This window comes from Coturnix japonica, chromosome 11 (assembly GCF_001577835.2).
Source record: "Coturnix japonica isolate 7356 chromosome 11, Coturnix japonica 2.1, whole genome shotgun sequence".
NCBI lineage: Eukaryota > Metazoa > Chordata > Aves > Galliformes > Phasianidae > Coturnix > Coturnix japonica.
In genome coordinates, this window is record NC_029526.1 from 9,910,582 (window position 1) to 9,929,060 (window position 18,479).

The 18,479-nt window shown below is 37.5% G+C and overlaps 1 protein-coding gene across 1 annotated transcript in view; it reads left to right on the plus strand.

Moving 5' to 3' along the window:
• Window positions 1–17,518, plus strand: part of CMTM4 (CKLF like MARVEL transmembrane domain containing 4) — a 32,841-nt gene extending 15,323 nt beyond the window's left edge. Inside the window, exons 3-4 of the mRNA XM_015873982.2 lie at window positions 7,556–7,654; window positions 8,572–17,518. Coding sequence (XP_015729468.1) covers window positions 7,556–7,654; window positions 8,572–8,745 — 273 coding nt within the window. The 3' untranslated portion in view covers window positions 8,746–17,518. The remainder of the gene's footprint in view (window positions 1–7,555; window positions 7,655–8,571) is intronic.
• Window positions 17,519–18,479: the final 961 nt, after the last annotated feature.

Sequence of the window (18,479 nt, forward strand, 5' to 3'; positions counted from 1 at the left end):
TGCTGAATGTATGTAAATACAGAAGGGTGACTTTTACTGCTTTTTCTTCTGTAATGCAGGAGATAATCAGTGGTGTAACTGGGTCGGTCTTTTCAGCCACTCTGACTTCTTTCAGATTTGAGCAACACCTTTCTGGTAAGGGAGTGATATGAACTGCTGCTTTGAGTGCAGCAATGCTTGTCTCTGCATAGCACTCAGTGTTGGACATGTTTAGAGAAAAGAGAGCTTCAGAATCCAACTAGTTAAAAAAAAATAAAATTGTTTTGAGCTTTCTATTTAGGAGGATTATCACACTCTCAACCCAGCACCTCTACAGCTTGGAGCAGTGTGACATGATCAGGCTTCACCCTGACAGGCAAATGCTTTGGCTTTCTTTCTTTTTTTTTTTTTTTTAATCTTATCAACAGAGATTAATGTAAATTGTTACTATCTTACAAGTCTCTTCCTCTCATTATGTATTCTAAGATCTCTAACAGAAATGAGATCTGGAAGCTTGTGATGTCCATTAACTGCTGCTGAGACCAGCCTTCCTCCTGGGATTATTTACTTACTTTAACAATGAGGTGTCTGATGGGGCCTTTACTAGTACAGGCGTGTAGGAGTATCTTCATTATTCTGATAGGTGCAGTCTGTGGTTGCATGTACACAGTGGGAGATAGTAGGCTTCTGATAGCATGCTTGCGAGAGATGACTTTGCTAAAGTTAGTAGAGAATTTAAGAATGGCGAATTGTGTGTTTTCTGCCTTTTTTTTTTTTTTTTTGCTTCTTATTTTGTCATTTTATTCTTTACAGCACAGACATACACTCACACGTTATTTTCTTCGGTCCATATTTCATACTTTCCTGTGTTTTGACAGTTATTTTGATAATTTTCCAGCTGCTCTGAGATGGTTATCACAGGAATTGCTTTCTGAACTGCATTTCCACACTGCTCAATTCTGTAGGAAAAAAGTGCTCCTTGTATAGAAATTTATGTAGTGCTTTTATGATTTTACAGTGAGTGTTTCCCTTGTGAGAAGTCCCAAGCCTTGCTTTTGGAAGTTGTTTGAGGTGAAGAGGCTGTTGCTTGAAAGAATTTTATAGTGCTAAGTGTAGTCAGGATTTTTCCTTTAAACTCAACAAGCTCACAAACTTTCTAGGAAAACCATTTGTTTTTCAGTCCCTCATGTTGGAAAATAAGCCATCAACTGCTGTTGTCCAATACAGGACTGTTTCCTTTAGTACTGCAATAAGATGGCACTTTCCTAATGCATTATGGATATTGTCTGCTGTCTGTGGTTAGGAGGAAAATAAGAATCTGTATGTAGCAGGGCTATATATATATATATATATATATATACACCAGATTTGTCATTTTCTTTTTTCTATGTTTTTAGCCATTTGAGGAAAAGAGCTTTGCTTTCATCCTAATTAGAGGCTTACCAGCCACTTTTTACATTTTCCTGAGCTAAACATGAAAGAAGCTTGGCGAAGAAGTCAGAATAGAACCTTGCTTGGGTGCGTTGGAAAGACAGGTTTGTAGCAGTGAGATGAAAGAACAGTCACTTGTCTGTTGCACAGCACTATCAATGTTATGCAAAATCTGGGAGTCTGTCAGTGGAAATTTCCGTTTCCTTTATGCTTCACAACTGAAACGGAGCCTATTCTGCAGGGAGACGTCTCAGTGGCATAGGGGAATGTAGTGCACACTACAGCAGAGCTGATGAGCTGTTGCTTTGAAGTATTGTATTCGGTGTAGATTAATAACTTAATCTTTCCTTTGTTTTGTGTTTGGCTATATTTATATATTTCAATTTCATTGTTGGAATCTCATGTTACCTACAAGGAGCGCTTGAGATCTTGCATCCAAATGATGCGGGTGCTGTGGCCCTCTCATAAGGCTGCAGCAAAAAGTGTAATGGAGATGTTTGTAGTAACTTCTTTCTTCAGTTGAATTCCTGTCTGTCCAGGGGGGATCCACAGTAACACTGCTGTACCTGAGATGATATGAGGAGGAAAGGAAATGATGGCAGAGAGCTGGAGTGTGACAGTGTTTCTTTGAGAGAGAAGTCCAAGTTGTTAGACACGTTGTTCTATAATCAGCCAGTGGAACGGACTGTTTATGTCTTGGTACACAAAAAGAATTTCAGTAGATGTTGGGCATTGATTTTTATTTATTTTTTAATATTCACTGGAGCTGTGGAAGCATCTTTTAGTCTGTGCAGTTCTGAATATGGAGTTTTTCAATGTAGGGCAGCCTCAGCAATAAGGCACAGGATGGAGCACAACACAAACTTAGTTGCAGTCCTTATTAGTTTTTGTTTGTTTTTTTTAATTAAGGCTTATATGTTTGGGCTGGATTCCTGGGAAACACTGCTCCAGCATCAGGTGTGTGCATCTCTGAACACACACAGTGGTGGTGTTTGTGTGCTGCCTGCACACGAAAGATATTTCATCTTTAAAGTTTTTTTTGTTTTCAGTTGCTAGGGAGAGAAAGCCTTGTGGGCAAGTAACTGACAGTGGTAATTGACAGAAAGGTTGATGTGGTGCCAGGCTGACAAAGGTCCTCGCTAGCCTTGTCTTTGAGGAGTATAATTACAAAGATGTACTTCAGAGACCTTCCCAGGGCAAACCTGATTATTTTTATTTCCCCTCCTCCCTCTCTTTTTTATTTCTTTTGAAAATATCTTGCTTTTCTTTGGCTTGTTTAGCTGTCGAATGAGTAAGTCCTTCCTCACTTTTATTTCTAGTGTTGTCAAAATAGTGATGCCTTCTAAGGATAAAAGTGAATAAAAGCAAATTTTAAAAGATGGTCATGTATGTATTTCCTCCAGGTTTGTTCTTTGGGCAGTTATTTTGTGCAGCCTGATTATAAACAGTAGCGTGTTATTACTTAAGTAAAACAAACACAAGCTAGGAATACCCCAGAGTATTACCTGGCCTGGTATTTATTGCTAGGGAGGTCTGTTGCATAGTGAGGAAAAGTGGTCCCATCTGTGCACAAGGTGGCTTCTCAGAAAGCAGTGAGGTGTGGTGAGCAGGGCTCCAGGGTACGTCTGCACAGCTCTGGTGTGTTTGTGGAACTGTTGGGCACAGTACGTGGGAGGGAAGTTATGTCTGTGTGAGCCTTGAATAGCAGAGGCTGGTTTGTTTAGCTGGATGAGGGGCATCCTTACCTGTGTAAGCCCAAAGAAATAAGAGCTGGAGATTAATGCTCATACAGTTAATTTGGTTCATTCCACCTCTAACTTATTTTTGCTTGAGAAACCATTATTTCTATTAGTAATTGTGATGGAAAAAATGGTTCTTACAGTGTGTAGTGGTATGATTAGAGAACAAAATTGTGAGGTTGACTGGGGATGCTTGAATTAGGGGTACGTTTCTGAACTTCAGATTGATAACTTCATATAGGAACAAGGGGAAGAACTTCCTCAGCCTTGTAAAGTACCAATTGGAGAAAAATGAAAGGAAATTCCACTTCCTGACAGTGGACCAGACTGGAGTACTAATCAGAAACTTTTGAAGCTAATGTCCCTTGCAGTGTTCAGGAGCTGCTGCAGGTTTTCATGTCTCTTAGTATGCCTCATTCTTAGTGTGCCTTCAGCCTTTCTGTCCTCAGGAACCCAGGAACCATACCCATTCAGCTCCTTCAACCTTAAGACTAAAGGATACTATCTAATGACCTGTCTAGATAGTGATGCCCACTTTACATTAGAATAAGCAGAAGAAAATGTCACCTTTTCAGTATAAGTGCTGTCTTGGCAGGAACATGTCTATGTCTGTAAGTTAAGGTGCCTGCTCTGCCCTGTCCTCCTTCTGAGCAGCACACATTAGCTGGTGAAGGCAGTTATGTGTCCTTGGATGCTCTCCTTTTGATTAATACCTCTATTAGGACTGTTGGTGATTGAATAGAATGACTTGCAAGTAATAGCAAGGGGTCAGGGGTCCATCTTTCATTTTAGATTATTTTGCAAAGGAGAAATGGAAGCTGTCTAGAGAGGATTTGGTTCAGCTCATAGATTTTATTCTCTGTCATGGATGGCAGCTTTGTGCAGTGTTTTATGGCACAGCATACTGTCTCATGAGGTTGCTGTAATTTCAGCAGAAATTCTTTTATCTGTGTGATGTGGTTTTTACTTTGTCTATAAATATAATAGTAAGAACTTTAGCTATATCATGGCCAGATTTGAAAGGAATCATCTTTTTTCAATTAGCTTATTCTTTTTATTGTCAAGATTATTCGTTTTCTTGTATGTGGAGAAAAGCTACGCTACTTTAGGGAGTGTCCTCTGCTTCTTGAAGTTCTGATGTATTTCTCCTTTGTTTCTGCTCTGACTGCTTCCAAAACCATCATAAATTATTTTCTTGTCGAAGTACTATGTACCAAATTTGGGATTAAATGTCTCTACTGATGCATGCATTTGTGATTTTACTATTACGTACCTGTATGACAGTATTACTGATATCATTGCTCCTTAAACTCCAAACAGCCTGATTTGTGGACATGAAAGGTTGTGTTAGTTTTAGCTTTTTAAGAGATTAACCTATTAATTGTGTTAAAAGATTTTGACCTAGACAACGAAGATGAAAATGTAGACATGAATGTATCAGAACCATAAGATGGAATGAAGTCTTTAGATTTGAGCTATTAGTTCCTTCATAAACACAAATCTGAGTGTGGTACTGTGGAAATAAAAATGCATCTGGAAAAAAACAACAACGCAATCCTGGATTATAAGAACTAGGAAGGGACGCAGCTTTGGTTTGTTTGTTCTGATGTTACCTATGTTATAATAAAGGTATATTTGAATATGTCTTTGTTCTTAACTATTCATCTGCTGATTATGTTATCCTGTTATGTTTGGCGTGGTTTTCCATGCTGAAATTTCTGAGCAGCTTTTATTTTGTGACTATCCAAACTCAGGAATTTTCATGCACGCAGCTCAATCTTTTTGGTATCCAGTGCAGCTTAGGTTCTTTTATTTGTACTGTGAGAAATGTTATCCTCCTTTCAAGTAGCTTCTGTGGCTCTTTTCCTCACCGTGTCCAATTTTCAACATTATTTTAAAAATGTGGATACCAGACCAGAATGCAGCATTCCAATGTCCCTTACAAGGATAATAACCTTACACCTATTGTATCCATATGTCCAGTGGAATGTTGAAGTGCTTTTTCATCTTTTTTTGGTCATGGCGTGGCATGTCGAGTTGTTTACCTACTGCAATTCTGAAGTTCTGAGTTATTTCTCCCAGGATTTTGTCTTTGTTCTGTGGGTCGTGCCTGTTGGTTGTGAAATTCACCCTTAATTCCAGGGCATCACTGGTGTGGATGCCCTTTCTTCAGTATTTACTTTCAGCATCCGTGGTGGTACACACATTTACTCTGGAGACTTATGTTTAATGCTATTTATTAGCCATATGTTGAGAAAAGATTTGTGTAGGTGAGAACAAAAGCTCTTTTTGGAGACTTGAGAAGCGCAGGTAGATCTGATCTGATGAACTCCAAGCTGGTGAGGGTGGAATACTTGGAGAAATTGTGGAATGTAATTTCTAATATCTCAATTTCTTAATTTCTGATGGACAAGAAATTGTATCATTAGAACAGCAGTAACTATTAAGTAAAGTACCAATTTTGTTGGTGTTATATACGAGATTGTATTTATCTCTCTGAGCTTGAACAGAAATATGAAGTATCTCTTTAATTATACACTACCAGGTGAAAAAATGGTAATTGTTTCTTAAGGACTCACAACTACCTTATGTTTCCTTCCTGCTAAGACAGCTGCACTGGGCTCATGAAATCTGAATATGTGGTTAGAAATAGTGAGGAGCAGTAGAAGCCTCACAGAAAGGCCAAGTCCCCCTTTTAGATGAGAATCAGTTCACAGTGATAACTTGCACAGTTTATCCTCAGGTGTGCTTAATTTTGACAACCAACTGTCACTGAGTCACTGCCCTCAAATGGATCATTTTCCCTGTGAGCAGCACAGCACCAGATTCCATTTTCACAATTATTTACTAAAGCATTGTCAAATGATGGCTACAGAAACAGATGTTGGGTTTGGCCACTTTTTTCTTCCCTGTTGTTTTTTTTTTAGGGTGGCTGGATGACAGTGGTCTGTCCAAAGTTTTTGTGTTCCATATCCACAACCTAGTTATAGGGTAAAGGTTATATTTATCTTCAGTTTCCTAAGCATAACTCCTTACAGTACTTTAAGTGTGCTTTTAAAAATGAAATAAAATTTCTCTGCTAGATAGAGCAGAAATGGGAAGTGAGCTGGTTTACATGTAAGAGTCACGTAGAGTAAATTTGCCTTTTAGTTTTAATTGAAGAGTAGCAATGAGTGTGGTGGGTTTTTTTAAAAGGCTGGGATTGATGGATTCAGTCTTTCAGATTTTCCCTTTCCTGTGTCTCTGTAAGTTGTACAGCAAAGCTGAATACGGGTTTTCTTTCCTTCCCTTTTAGCTGTGACAGTGTTCACCTCTCACTGATTTCAGGTTCCTTCAGGATATTTCTGTTGAGCTGCCATTCTCTGCTTCCTGCGTAGACCTACCTGAGCCCTGACTTCCTCCATTCTTTCAGTTACCATGGTAGTTTGTTATTTCCTATGGCTGTGTAGTGTACGAAAAATAGTGCCATGTAAATAAGTATCAAATATTTATTTTAAAAATTGCAAAAATAAAATAAAATAAAACCCCAAAACTAAACAAAAAAATCACAGAATAACATACTAAACACCTATTCCCTAACAAACCTAGCGCTTTGTTTCCTCTATTATCTTGAAGTCCGTGCTCCTAATTTGTCTGATACTGATGTAATTATTTTTGTACTAATAGCTTGCCATTTGGAATTTACTTATGTCCCAGTGATATGTTAATGACCTTTGATTTTTGGAAGGCCTAATTATCTGAACTCCAAGTGACATGTGCAGCATATGAATATCTGAACTGCGTGCTACTTAGCTTAAAACAAAGCAAGATTTTTTTCTGAACCTAGGTGCTCTGTATGCATGTGTTTTAGAGTGTCTATTTGAAACATCAATCCTGTGTGACAGATGTGCATAAACCTGTGTGTTCATACAGTGCAGGCAGCTGTTCTTCATAGAGGGACTGCAGGGTGTGTGCTGTTGTACAGATAAGGCCTTGAAGAACTTGCAGTAAAACTCATGAGTGTTGTATGGGCAGTGCGTGGAGAGTTGTAATGTGAAAGAGCAGGGGAGTGCAAATGCTGGAGATTCAAATTACTTCAGTGTCAGCTGAGATGGAACAGCTTTACCCATTGCTTATACTGACAGCTGATTCTTAATAATCCCAGCAGACATTGAGATAAAACATCCAGAACTTGCACTGGTGCCTTATTTATACTTAGTATGTGAATAGAGTTCAAATAGTAATGTGCACACATACTACATTTCCTGTGTAATAATCTGTCATCTTTTACGTGTGATAAACTACGTAGGAAGTGGGAAAGTATTACTATAACTTTTGTTCTAACCTTTTCCTGTTTCATCAGTTCCAATAAAAGCAAGTGAACTGTTATTGTTTAATAATGCTGAAGGATTGTTATTATTTTTTAGGATCTGATCAACACTGGACTCAGCACTTTCTTCTTCTTCATTGCCTCTGTAGTACTTGCTGCTTTAAACCATAAAACTGGAGCAGAAATTGCTGCTGTGGTAAGAATTTGAACTTCTTTTTCTGTGCTGCTTAAGTAGGTATTAAAACCAAGAATAATCTTTTAATTGTATTCTTGGTGTATTTGTTACCTCTGTCTTCCCAATTTGCTTCTAATTTTACAGTTAGTTATGCAGTAATTTTGGTATTGAGAATGTTGATTTCATTTGAATTTCATCTCAAGTCTTGGGGCACGACCAAACAGGAAAACAGCTTGCTGATAATGCTTTACTGCTTTTAGTAGCATTGCTTCTTTCTTTATACCTAGATTAGGTGATACAACTCTATATTGTGAGTTTACAGATAAGGTATGGTAACAAATTCTTATCAAATTAGAGCTTCTTATCCATAATCTTCCTGAATTCTTCTTGCTCTTAACAGATCAATTTTTGTGGATGGAGTATAGTGGTACTTAAAGATTTTAGAATCTAAAACAATAAAGTCAAGCAAATTAACTTTGTCCTTGAGGCGGCAAGCTTATTTTTTCAAACCTAGACATTGAAAACCACACACACATTCTGTGGAAACACCTGCACCTGTAAATCAGCTCCTCTAGGCTGATAGTCTGGACTGGCCATCTCTTGTCATTTGTGCCTTGTCATATGCATCCTGAGGAATGAATGAACTGTCTGGATGAAGAGCTATATTCTTACAAGAGGTTCTTCCAGTGAAGTTGCATTGCAGGATGTAATTGTTGCATTTGTAGACAAAGTAACAATCTTGTTTGTAGACAAAGTTTTCTGGGACCATTGATCCTAGTAGCTTTCACAAGTTCTCTAGTTCATTGAAGAAGAACAGCATCAGTTTTATAGGCTGTGATAATCTATCAGTGCAGTTAAAGCAGAAAACTAAACTTCTCAGGAGTTTGTTATGAAACTACTATTCTTGTTTTCAAAACTTGTCTTTCTACTTCTTGTAGATATTTGGTTTCTTGGCAACAGCAGTGTATGCTGTGAACACATATTTAGCTATTCAGAAGTGGCGAATGAACAGCAGACAGCAAAACAGTCGGCAGACCAGCGAATACATACGTGCTCGGACAGAATCCAGAGAAGTAGATCATCGCCCGGAGATTCAGCGTTTGGATGCATGAAAGCAACAGCTAGATGGGACTGCAAAGGGAAAAAAGAAGTGATGAACTTGCTCACAGAATAACGTGTTTTTTCTTTATTTAAGGAAGAAAAGAGAAATCAGTTAGTGGCAAAGAATGCCCAGCCCAGATATGTACAGAGAAGCATCGCATCAGAAGCTGTTGTCATGAAAGCAGTAAATGTTGGCCATTCGAAAGCAAGATCCTTTCAAGACATCCACATATATATACATATATTGTATATATTATGTATAATATATTATATATATGTTCTGAAGTATGTTATTGTTTTGGATTAACTGCAGAGAACTTCTCTTACCTTTTTTAAGAGCAAGCCCTGAATATACATTCTGCCACTGTTTCTTCATCTGTCATAAACACTAAGACCAGTGCTGTCTTGTTTGTTTAATATAAGAAAGAAGTCCACCAGGAGCAAATTTAATGCACATGAAAAGGAAGTGAGGGGCAAGTAGCAATAACTTTAGCTGTGTATTGTGTCCAGCAGTGCTCTGTATCCTTCCTTGTGCATCCTTGGCAGTGCAGTTCAATTCTCACCTGCAAGATCGCATGCTATTTCATTGTTGTTTCATTCACCTAGCTGCCACGTGGAAGTCTTTTCTGTATCTTCTGGTTGTTGATTTAATGCTGAGGCAGTTTTCCTTTGGATTACTCATGAATTATCACGTGAAGTTCGTGCCTGACCTTGCTTGTACCACAACTTGTGCAAGATTAGTGTATTTTATTGAATGGTCCCCATAATGTATCCAGTGCAAGTATGTGGACTTTCTGCTGATGTTGGATACACGTTATTTTTCATTCCAAAATGGTGGAGGGTGAAGGAAACTTGGGAAGCAGGGTGGAGAAGAGGAGACTGAGGGGCACAGTACTAAAGGAGAGAAAGGATGAATTGTCATCTGCTTAACTTGCATTCCAGTCATGCCTTTTTTCTTTTTTCTTTTAAGGTTCAACCTTTCTGAGAAGCCTAGGGTAAGCAGTAACTAGCAAAAATTTATGATATAAAGTGTTTCTAAGATTGCAATACTGTGATTCATCTGAGACACTTCTTGTTTAGATGGTTACTTGTTTCTTCTAAAATTCAACTGTTGGCAGTAGGTAAAACTTGTTTATTGAATTGGATATGTCTGCAAACATTTTTTCTAATATTTCTTTGTTTAGGAATGGTTTCACCTAATTGAAGTTTTCTTTGTTTTAATTTTACTTGCAATTAAGATAAAGGTATTTTCTCTAATCAAACTTGAATTCTGCAGTAATCAGTTAAATATCTCAATACTTGTCTTCTTTAATGATTGGTGGTTATTTTAATCTGTGTAATCCATTATTTGACGCCAGACTTGAACACTTTTTGCATTAATCTTGTTTAGCTGTACTCTCAATTGATTTAGCGTGGTTAACTTCAGAACAAAAGGCAATATGCTGCAGGCAGGTGGCTTTTAAATACATATAACTATGTTATGCCAAACAAAGTCAGCACAAGTGCCTGGACTTCTTTAATACTAGAAGTAACAGAGGGTGTTCCAGATTTGAACCTTACATTGCAATTCTTGGATCAAGCAATGGAATTACACTGACATGTGGAAAACTGGTAACAAAACCAATATCTTTTCATTATTCACAAGTTTTATGTCTGTGATGCATTTTCACTTAATTTTAAGAGTTATTAATGAGGTTAAAGGAAACTTAGTAATGTGAAAGGTTAAAGGAGACTTAGTAATGGTTTTCCAGTTACTGTATTAAGGTTTTATTACACTTCGTTGAAAGTTAGCACCAAAGATAACGTCAGTTTAAAAAAAAGACCATAGAAGCTAACCTCTGCTGTTGGGCTTAGAGCATCGACATTATTCAGGTGGAATCTGACCAGGATTAACGGGTGTTTTATGAAATGTAAATGACAGTTCCGTGTTCAGCGCAGCATGAAATAAGTTTTTTGAAGTCAGTACAGTTGCTTTAGCCATTCCATTTTTCAGCATTCCACTTGAAAGTAGCACAGACCTATCTAGACTGGAGTTGTTAAAGACATTAAAGCAGTTTGCATAAACATTATTAAAAAAAAAAAAGGAAAATGAAAAAGCCTTACTAAAATACGCAACATTTGTTCTGCAGAAGATGGATACTTTTGGAATGGTACCCACATCTGAAGTCAAGAAACAGACGTTAGGTGTAAGGAAAGAAGTCAGGGTAAGCATAGGCTTTCCATTATGGGTATATCTTGATGCTGGTTAATGAAAGGATGCAATGGCGCATATGAAGGAGAATGCCTTGTTCTTCTTCTGTAGTCCCTGAGATGATTCTGGTTTTCTAATTTCTCAGAGGTATGTATGAGAGGTTTTGTGTGTCTGCAAGTTTATGAATTTGGTATCTTTTAAATCCATATACCTCTCCGTACCTGGACAAAAGGATAACTTTGCAGGGCCTTTTCTGGAGTGAGATCACAAAAAGCTTATTATCATTATCTGGAATGGCAAATGCTTACTTAGTATGAATGATAGTTATATTTCTAATATTGCATAATACTTCATCTTATAGTGTAGTAGACCTGTATGACTTTGAGTGCTTTTACACGGTAAATAAGTTTTCCTGAATTGAGAACAATATTTATTACTTACAGCACTCATGACTTGAGCTTAGCACAGCTTTCAGGGTAAAATTCAAAGAGAATATGATGTTTAAATTTTTTAAAAAGAACTACTATCTGATACACTTTGTAAACAGGAAGACAAATGTAAATTTGTAATTTCCTTATTTTGGGGACCAAAGATGATTTTAGTATTGTACAGTATATACTTTCTTAAAATATAAGTTAAGCATTTATTACTCTACAGAGACATTATTTGCTATCTGGATTATAGAAAAGGGAAATAAAGTAGCTATGAGACAACTAAAATTGAAACACTGAGTTCATTTGATATAAGCATTCTTAATTCTCCCCCCTCTACAATTTCATGTGGTGCATTAAAGAAGCGGTAATCTTTCTTTAAGATTGTTATCTAAACTGCAGCCATTAAAAGAGGAGAATATAAGAAAAAAAACTGAAAATCTGTTACGGAAGAAAATGAGTCAGAAAGGCTTTTTGATTTGCTTTTTTGAAATTTGCTTAGAAAAGTGGCACTAAGTTACTTCTTAACAGCCAGCTGGTCTTGGCTGGCTTTCTTTAGCTTCAAGTGTGCTGTTTAGCTCTACAAAGGAATAAAAAAACCACTGTAAATAGAACAAAATGAAAGCTAAACGGATGAATCTTGTGGGAATAGGATGCTTGAAATGGTAATGGCATTCTGATTAATCCTCTGAAGTCAAATCTGAGCCCTCAGATTTGCCATTGCCATGTATTTCTACATGCAGAAATGGGGGTAAATGTTGCATGCTATGCACAGGCATTGAAATATCAGTTGATGTGAAATGATTGGAGCAACAGTGTAACTGTTGTGTGGTGTTGTAAGAATAGGTATTTTCCTGTTAATACTTTGTTCACTTTGGGCAGATGTTCAGTTAGTTCAGATTTCTCATACAAACTGCCTGCTATAGAAGTAGGTTTCCTAAATGATAATTAAGAATTTTTTGGCAGCTTAATTGCTTCTTAGTTGATTCCTTCTTACCCTCTGCTTGCTCCTTTCATTCTGTAAATTCATGCTTCATCTGTTGTGTTTTTTATCTAGTTTTTGTTAACCATTCTGCCTTGAAATGTATAAGTGACTTCTTCAATCTGAAGAAGATAAGGATATTGTGTTCCATGTCCTGCCTGAGTACGGTACTCTTCCCATCTTTGATAGCTTATGATGTAAGGGGGTGGATCTGCTGGGGGGGTAGGGGTATTTTTTTTTTCTTTTTCATTTTTTCCTTTTCCCCTGTAGGCTTTGAAAGCCATCTGGCATAATACAGCTTGTGTTTCTTCCTAAATTTCCTGTAAGGAGCCATATGCTCAGAGGTTATTATTAGCATCATCTGCCATCTACCTCTACCTTTTCTGAGAGACAGGGTGCTGACCCTTGAGATTTGATGCCTATATCTCAGTCTGTACTGTCCATCATTGGCTTTGTATACAGAAATATGGCATCAGCAATGAGCTGTGCCTTGGAAACAACTTGTCATCTTCTGTTGTGTCTCGTAGGTGTGAACTGAAATAAAATCAGTAACGTGGGATGCTTCTTTATAGGCTTCATCATGTGATTCATTGTGCATCTCATTACATTATCTAAATTGTTTTAATGTATCTATTTATATTTCACTGTTAAGTCTAGAAAGAAGAGAGGAAAGCAAGGAAAAATCCACTTTGTTAATTATGTATTTCTTTTCCCCCCCATGAATTATGTTGTACCATATGGTGATTGCCCCTTCTTAGTGCAGCAGACTTGCTGCTTCTTAAAGAGCTATGAACCACGCCAGGACAATTGATCCGCTATAACCTGCGTGTGGACTGTTAATAAGTTGAGTTAACCTTCAGTTTTCCATGAACTTATAGGACCCTAAACAGATTTGACATTTGCCATCTTTGTGCTATTTTGGGAACGTGTAGGTACAGAAAATGCTTATTTAATATATGGGTTTATTAATGCAACCTTCCTCCCCACCCTTCAGTCCTTGTTCCGAATCTGCTATTTTCTTGCCTGTAATGTATTTGTAAGCATTCCTATTTGAGTAGGTTCTTTTTTTCTTTTGTTCCTTCTTTTTTATGATGGGGAAGGGAGTGCTAATGGTGCATAAACCTCTCTATCTTAGTAGCAATTCAAATTGGGTAAAAAATAATGTGCTCTCTCCTGCTCAGATGAAATACTGAGCAGTTTTATATGTGAAAATCAGTGCAGTCTTATGCTGAAAGCTCTGGAGCCAAACATCCTGAGTTAGGATAGATGAAAAATGAGGTACAACTATGAATTTGAGATGTAGTAAAGGGTCAGAAAAAGAGAGAAAACCAAACTTGATGTTCAGTGACCTGATGCTTTGAAAATGATGTATGAACATGAATAATCCCCTACTGCAGAAGGAAGGATATCCTCCTCACATCTTAGTGGACCAAGACATTTTGCCTTGGTTTAAAAAAAAAAAAGAAAAGAAACTAGGCTTGGATGTGCTCCTCTCTCCCTAATAACAGGGCTGTGCTGGCCTTACAATACGGTAGGAGAAATCTGACACCAACGTTATTAATGATGTGCCTTAAAATTTGAGTTATATTGGCAAATCAATGTGATTATCTAATAACTTCTGCTCAGCTAAGTGTAGCACTTAGTTCTCAGTGGCCTGCAGGATCCCTAGCAGCTTACATCAGGAGGGCTCTCTGTCCCTGGAGGAAGGTGTTCTTCCAGGCTGGGATTTCTGCCTAGTCCGACAGAGATGAATAAAGCTGTTGTGTAGCATTCCTGCACCTGAGACTTTGATTTTGTTGTTTATAAGTTAAGATGTTATGGATCGTTTGGAGGGCCTGTTAGCCAAAAAGATCAAAAAGAACGTGCAGATATAGATACAAATTTGAATATTAATGGCAATGAGAGTAATCGTTTACTATGAAACTGAAATGGGTACAAAACCCAACAGAATGTTCTGCTTTTTGCCTTTAATACTTCTTGGAAAAAGAGGTTCTAGCTTTATTTTAACAGAAGGAGTTGATCAAAAATGAATTCATACAAATATTCAGGAAATCTGAGTTTTTCCTGATATTTTCCCATTTAGCCACTTATTTAAATCAATGATAGAGCTGGAGGAGCACTGCCCAGCCTGAGGAGGTTCCTTTGTTGTTTTGGTCTTATTTTTGCATTGTCTTTTGAAAACCTGTCTATAATTTAACCATTTGTATTCTATAAATAATCTTTCTTTAAAAAATAATAATCTGCTTACACTGTGATTTATAGAAGCCTTTAATTTGGAATATACAACACAATCCAATTTTCTTTTGGGAGTATTCAGCTTTAAGAATTGTTCTTATGTATGCCCAGAAGTAAAAGCTGTCTGTTCATCACAAGGATGTGACTGGGTGAAGTTACCGATCCAGAGTCTCAGTGCAGCTCTTTCAAACTCTGGTGCTGGGTGGATGACGTGGTGAAATTGCCCTTTAATCTCTGTGGGTTAATAATTTTTTTTAATTTTTTTTTTTATTTTTTATTTTAGTAATTAGCCACAGATATTCCTTTTTAAATTATGCTTGGCAAACAGAAGTTATTTAATTTTATATACAATATACATAGTTACCTTGATTGACGTATTTATAACAGAGCTTTGAGTTTACTATGAAGGTTTTATCTGTATACTGTGGTCTTCATGGGTAGAAGTTATAAAAAGCCAGTTAGCCTATATGGAAGGATATGCAAGCTATCTTCATAAATTCAGAAGGAGGACATCAGAGCATTTCAAAAAGCAATAGCCAGATCTTACTAACAGAGTATCTGTTTTTTTCTTGTTTTTGACTGGGGCTGGTCCCTGCAGCTATTTTAGTAACATCTGGATGTGAGTAACAGAATGAAATATGACTGTCTGCCTCTTCTGACTGTCAAGGACTATTGTCTAGAATATGGGAAATTTCAGGGTATTGTGTTTGTTTTGCTTTGGACAAATGTCTCAATAGGCATAATTAGTTCAAACCTTCATGTATTTGAAAGAAAATACCTTCTGTTAACTCGGCTGATTTGTCACTTTGGTAACCTTCTAATCTCAAAGGATTACAGTCAAAGTACTTTTAGCAATGCTACGTTTATCCAGATGTCTACAGATTAAAGCGGTTCTGGCTAGCACCCTTTTATTACAACAATTGCTACCTTCATTTTCTACTATTTATACTTTAATCTCAAATGTTTACCGGTTTCTACTTGTTGGGTTATTGCAGAGGGAAAGTGTATCTTAGCACTACAGTTCATCCAGCTTTAACTCACGTCACAGTTCTAGAGTAAGAAGATATTGTAACTTACATATTGTGGCCAATTAATTGCATTTTAAATGATTTCTGTGCTTAAGATATAACAGTTTTGACATAACAAATGACTTAGCTGATCATTTTATCTGTCTAGACTTCCCTTCTGTGTTAGTGTCATTTTGAAACTATTTGTATATGTTGAAGTTTGTAAGGGTTCAGGAACCCACACTAAAATAGTAAACTATGTATTTATTTCTCAGTCTTCAATTTATTTGCTCAGTTATGATTTGAAAGTTGACACTTTGTAGTCTTTTCACAGAATTGTACACAAATACCGAGATACTGCGTCACCTAGGGTGCCTTCCATGTGTGGTATAACACCTGTCATTCACAGCATTTGAGATGTAAATTTATTAAACCAGTAAACACTATTTTTGTAATGCGAGTCCCTATTATATCTGGTTTTGTTGTGCTTTGTTTCCTCGAATGCAGTTTTATTGCTACTAGTCATTGTCTTACCTCTGTGTGCTGTGTAGTGAATTTCTTCTCATGGTGAATCAGAAGATTGTCTCATTTTTTTGCCCTCCTCTGCCTTCAAGTGCTACCTGACAGATGAAGTTGAAGCACTTTGCTGAAGTGAAGGTATTTCAGCTCTGTTTCCTTGGCGTGTATAAAGAAGTGCTCAGTGTGGGATCTCTGTATCCTTGGTGCTAATTTAGGCTCCTCTAGAGAAACACAGTAGATACAATCTAAACATTCCTAACAGTAGCTATATGTGTGCTTAATGGTGCCTGAGGATGGAACATCTGGGCCTGGATGTAAGACTTGTCCCTTGGGTATAGTTCCTATACTGACAGATTCGTAGTTGTCAACAGCTCAGAAGTATCAGTCAAAGGTAGTGGGTTAGAGTTCCATCTTCGGGCTGAGCAAAGGGGATGCAGTTTTCCTTCTGACTTAAGAGTATGCTTCTGCTATGTAATACCCTTGGCGTTTTGCTTTTGAAGTACAAAAAAATTGTAATGTTTTGCCAGGGAGAATCTCTTAAGTGTTCTGTATGTGCTGCTGCAAATGCAGAACCTGGCTCTGTTGTCCTTACTCAGGCAGAATTCCTCATTGACTTAAGAGGCTGAAGGATCAGGGATCCATTTGTCACCAAAAGCGTGTTCTGATTCAAGGATGTGAAGAATCTCACAAGCTAACAAATGTTTGTATAGAGCCCATGCACAGCCTTGAAGCAATCTCATGCTATTTGGTAAGTATTTTTAGTGTCTTGAATTAGATTGCACACAGGCCAGCTGATAAAATCAGTGCTGTCTGTAGAAGTACCAACTGGCTGTGATCACTGTCTTGTCGGTATTAACAGCAGCAGCTTACACGTCTAAGCATAGCCCTTTCCAGCTCTGCTTGTGAATATCATGCTGTTAATGCTTGGACAGTTTCAAAGGCAACTGTACAAGAAAACACAACCCCTGACTTTTTTCTTTTATACCAATAATGGTTTTTCAATATGTTGTGCCCTTGTTTTCTGTTGGTTTAAAACTAAACAAAAACACAAATTGAAGAATCATCTTGGAATACGGCCGTCCTTATTTTAAAAATCTATACAATTCTAGCATAATTTAAATGGTGTATTTATCAGTCTGAATTGTCAGTTTACTTTTCCAGTCTTTTGTATATGGGCACGTTACTTTTAATAAGTTTTTAATTTAGATGTCTTTGTCGTTTTTCCTTCTGGTATTTGAAGATTTTGAGCTCTGTGGATTTTCATGGTACTCTTCTGATTATGTCTTCGTAGTGTTTAAAGTCTGTATTTTTGTATGTAGGGAAAATTGTAGTTTTCTAACACTTATTTTGGTCTATATAGTATGAAATCATTTGTGAAGGACTTCCTGTTTAATAAATGGACGTATTAAAGTACTAAAACATTGTCTTCATCTGTAAAGGCAATAAACAAACTCAGTGTTGTGGTTGATCAGTTGATTATCTAGCAAGTGTGGTTGCTAAATGCATTTTCTGTGCAACACAGTGTCATAGAGTTAAAAACAACCAGCTAATCAAAAGACTTCTGCCTGAGGTTTCTGTGACTCCGGAGGTTTCTGTGGCACACCAAGACAACAAAACACTGTATTTTGGCTTTGCAGCGTGGTGCTCTGGTCTGAGAAGGGTTCTGAGGACTGAAATTTGCAGTGAGTAGGTAGTGCTCTGCCATCTCCAGGGCTGAAGGTTGCATATCTTACCTTGATGTGGCCTGTATTTCGGGTATTCAGATGGCTTTGGTACATAGGTGGCTGAGTAAGTGGTGTGGGAATGTGGATTGCATGCTTGTAAGTCTGCAAAGGAGGATAACAAGTGTGGAGGGTGTGTGTCTTTAGTTGTGGTGTGGTCAGTGAGCTTTTGTGGAAGGACTCGCTATAGATGGACGGGTGCTTGTGCATCTGTTTGCCAAGATAGACTGGTTCATTTTGCCTGTGTAGAGTGGTCAGCAGTGGTGGGTTTTAACAAGGTGTGGTTTTGCATCTGTTGGACTCATCTGGAGATCAGACCATTATGTAACTGATGCTGTTCAAGAAACCAAATGGTTAGTGCTGAATGCAATGGCATGTTGCTGTTGGCACGGTGTTCCCTGGTAAAGAGCAGCTTTGTCAGCTGTGGAATAGAACAAGTCATGTTTATTTTAAACACTGAAGACTGACTTTATTCTCCTGGGAAGACTATGATTGATTTCTTATTTAATGAATGTAGTGGATTGGGCTAACAAAATGTGATGGACAACATACAAAATACATAAATATAAAAGGGCAAGTATTGCCTGGTCAGAATGAACGTTGGTATCACTGTTCTGTTTCTCAAGGTAATAGGTGGAAAAATCAAGCTTTCTGACTGT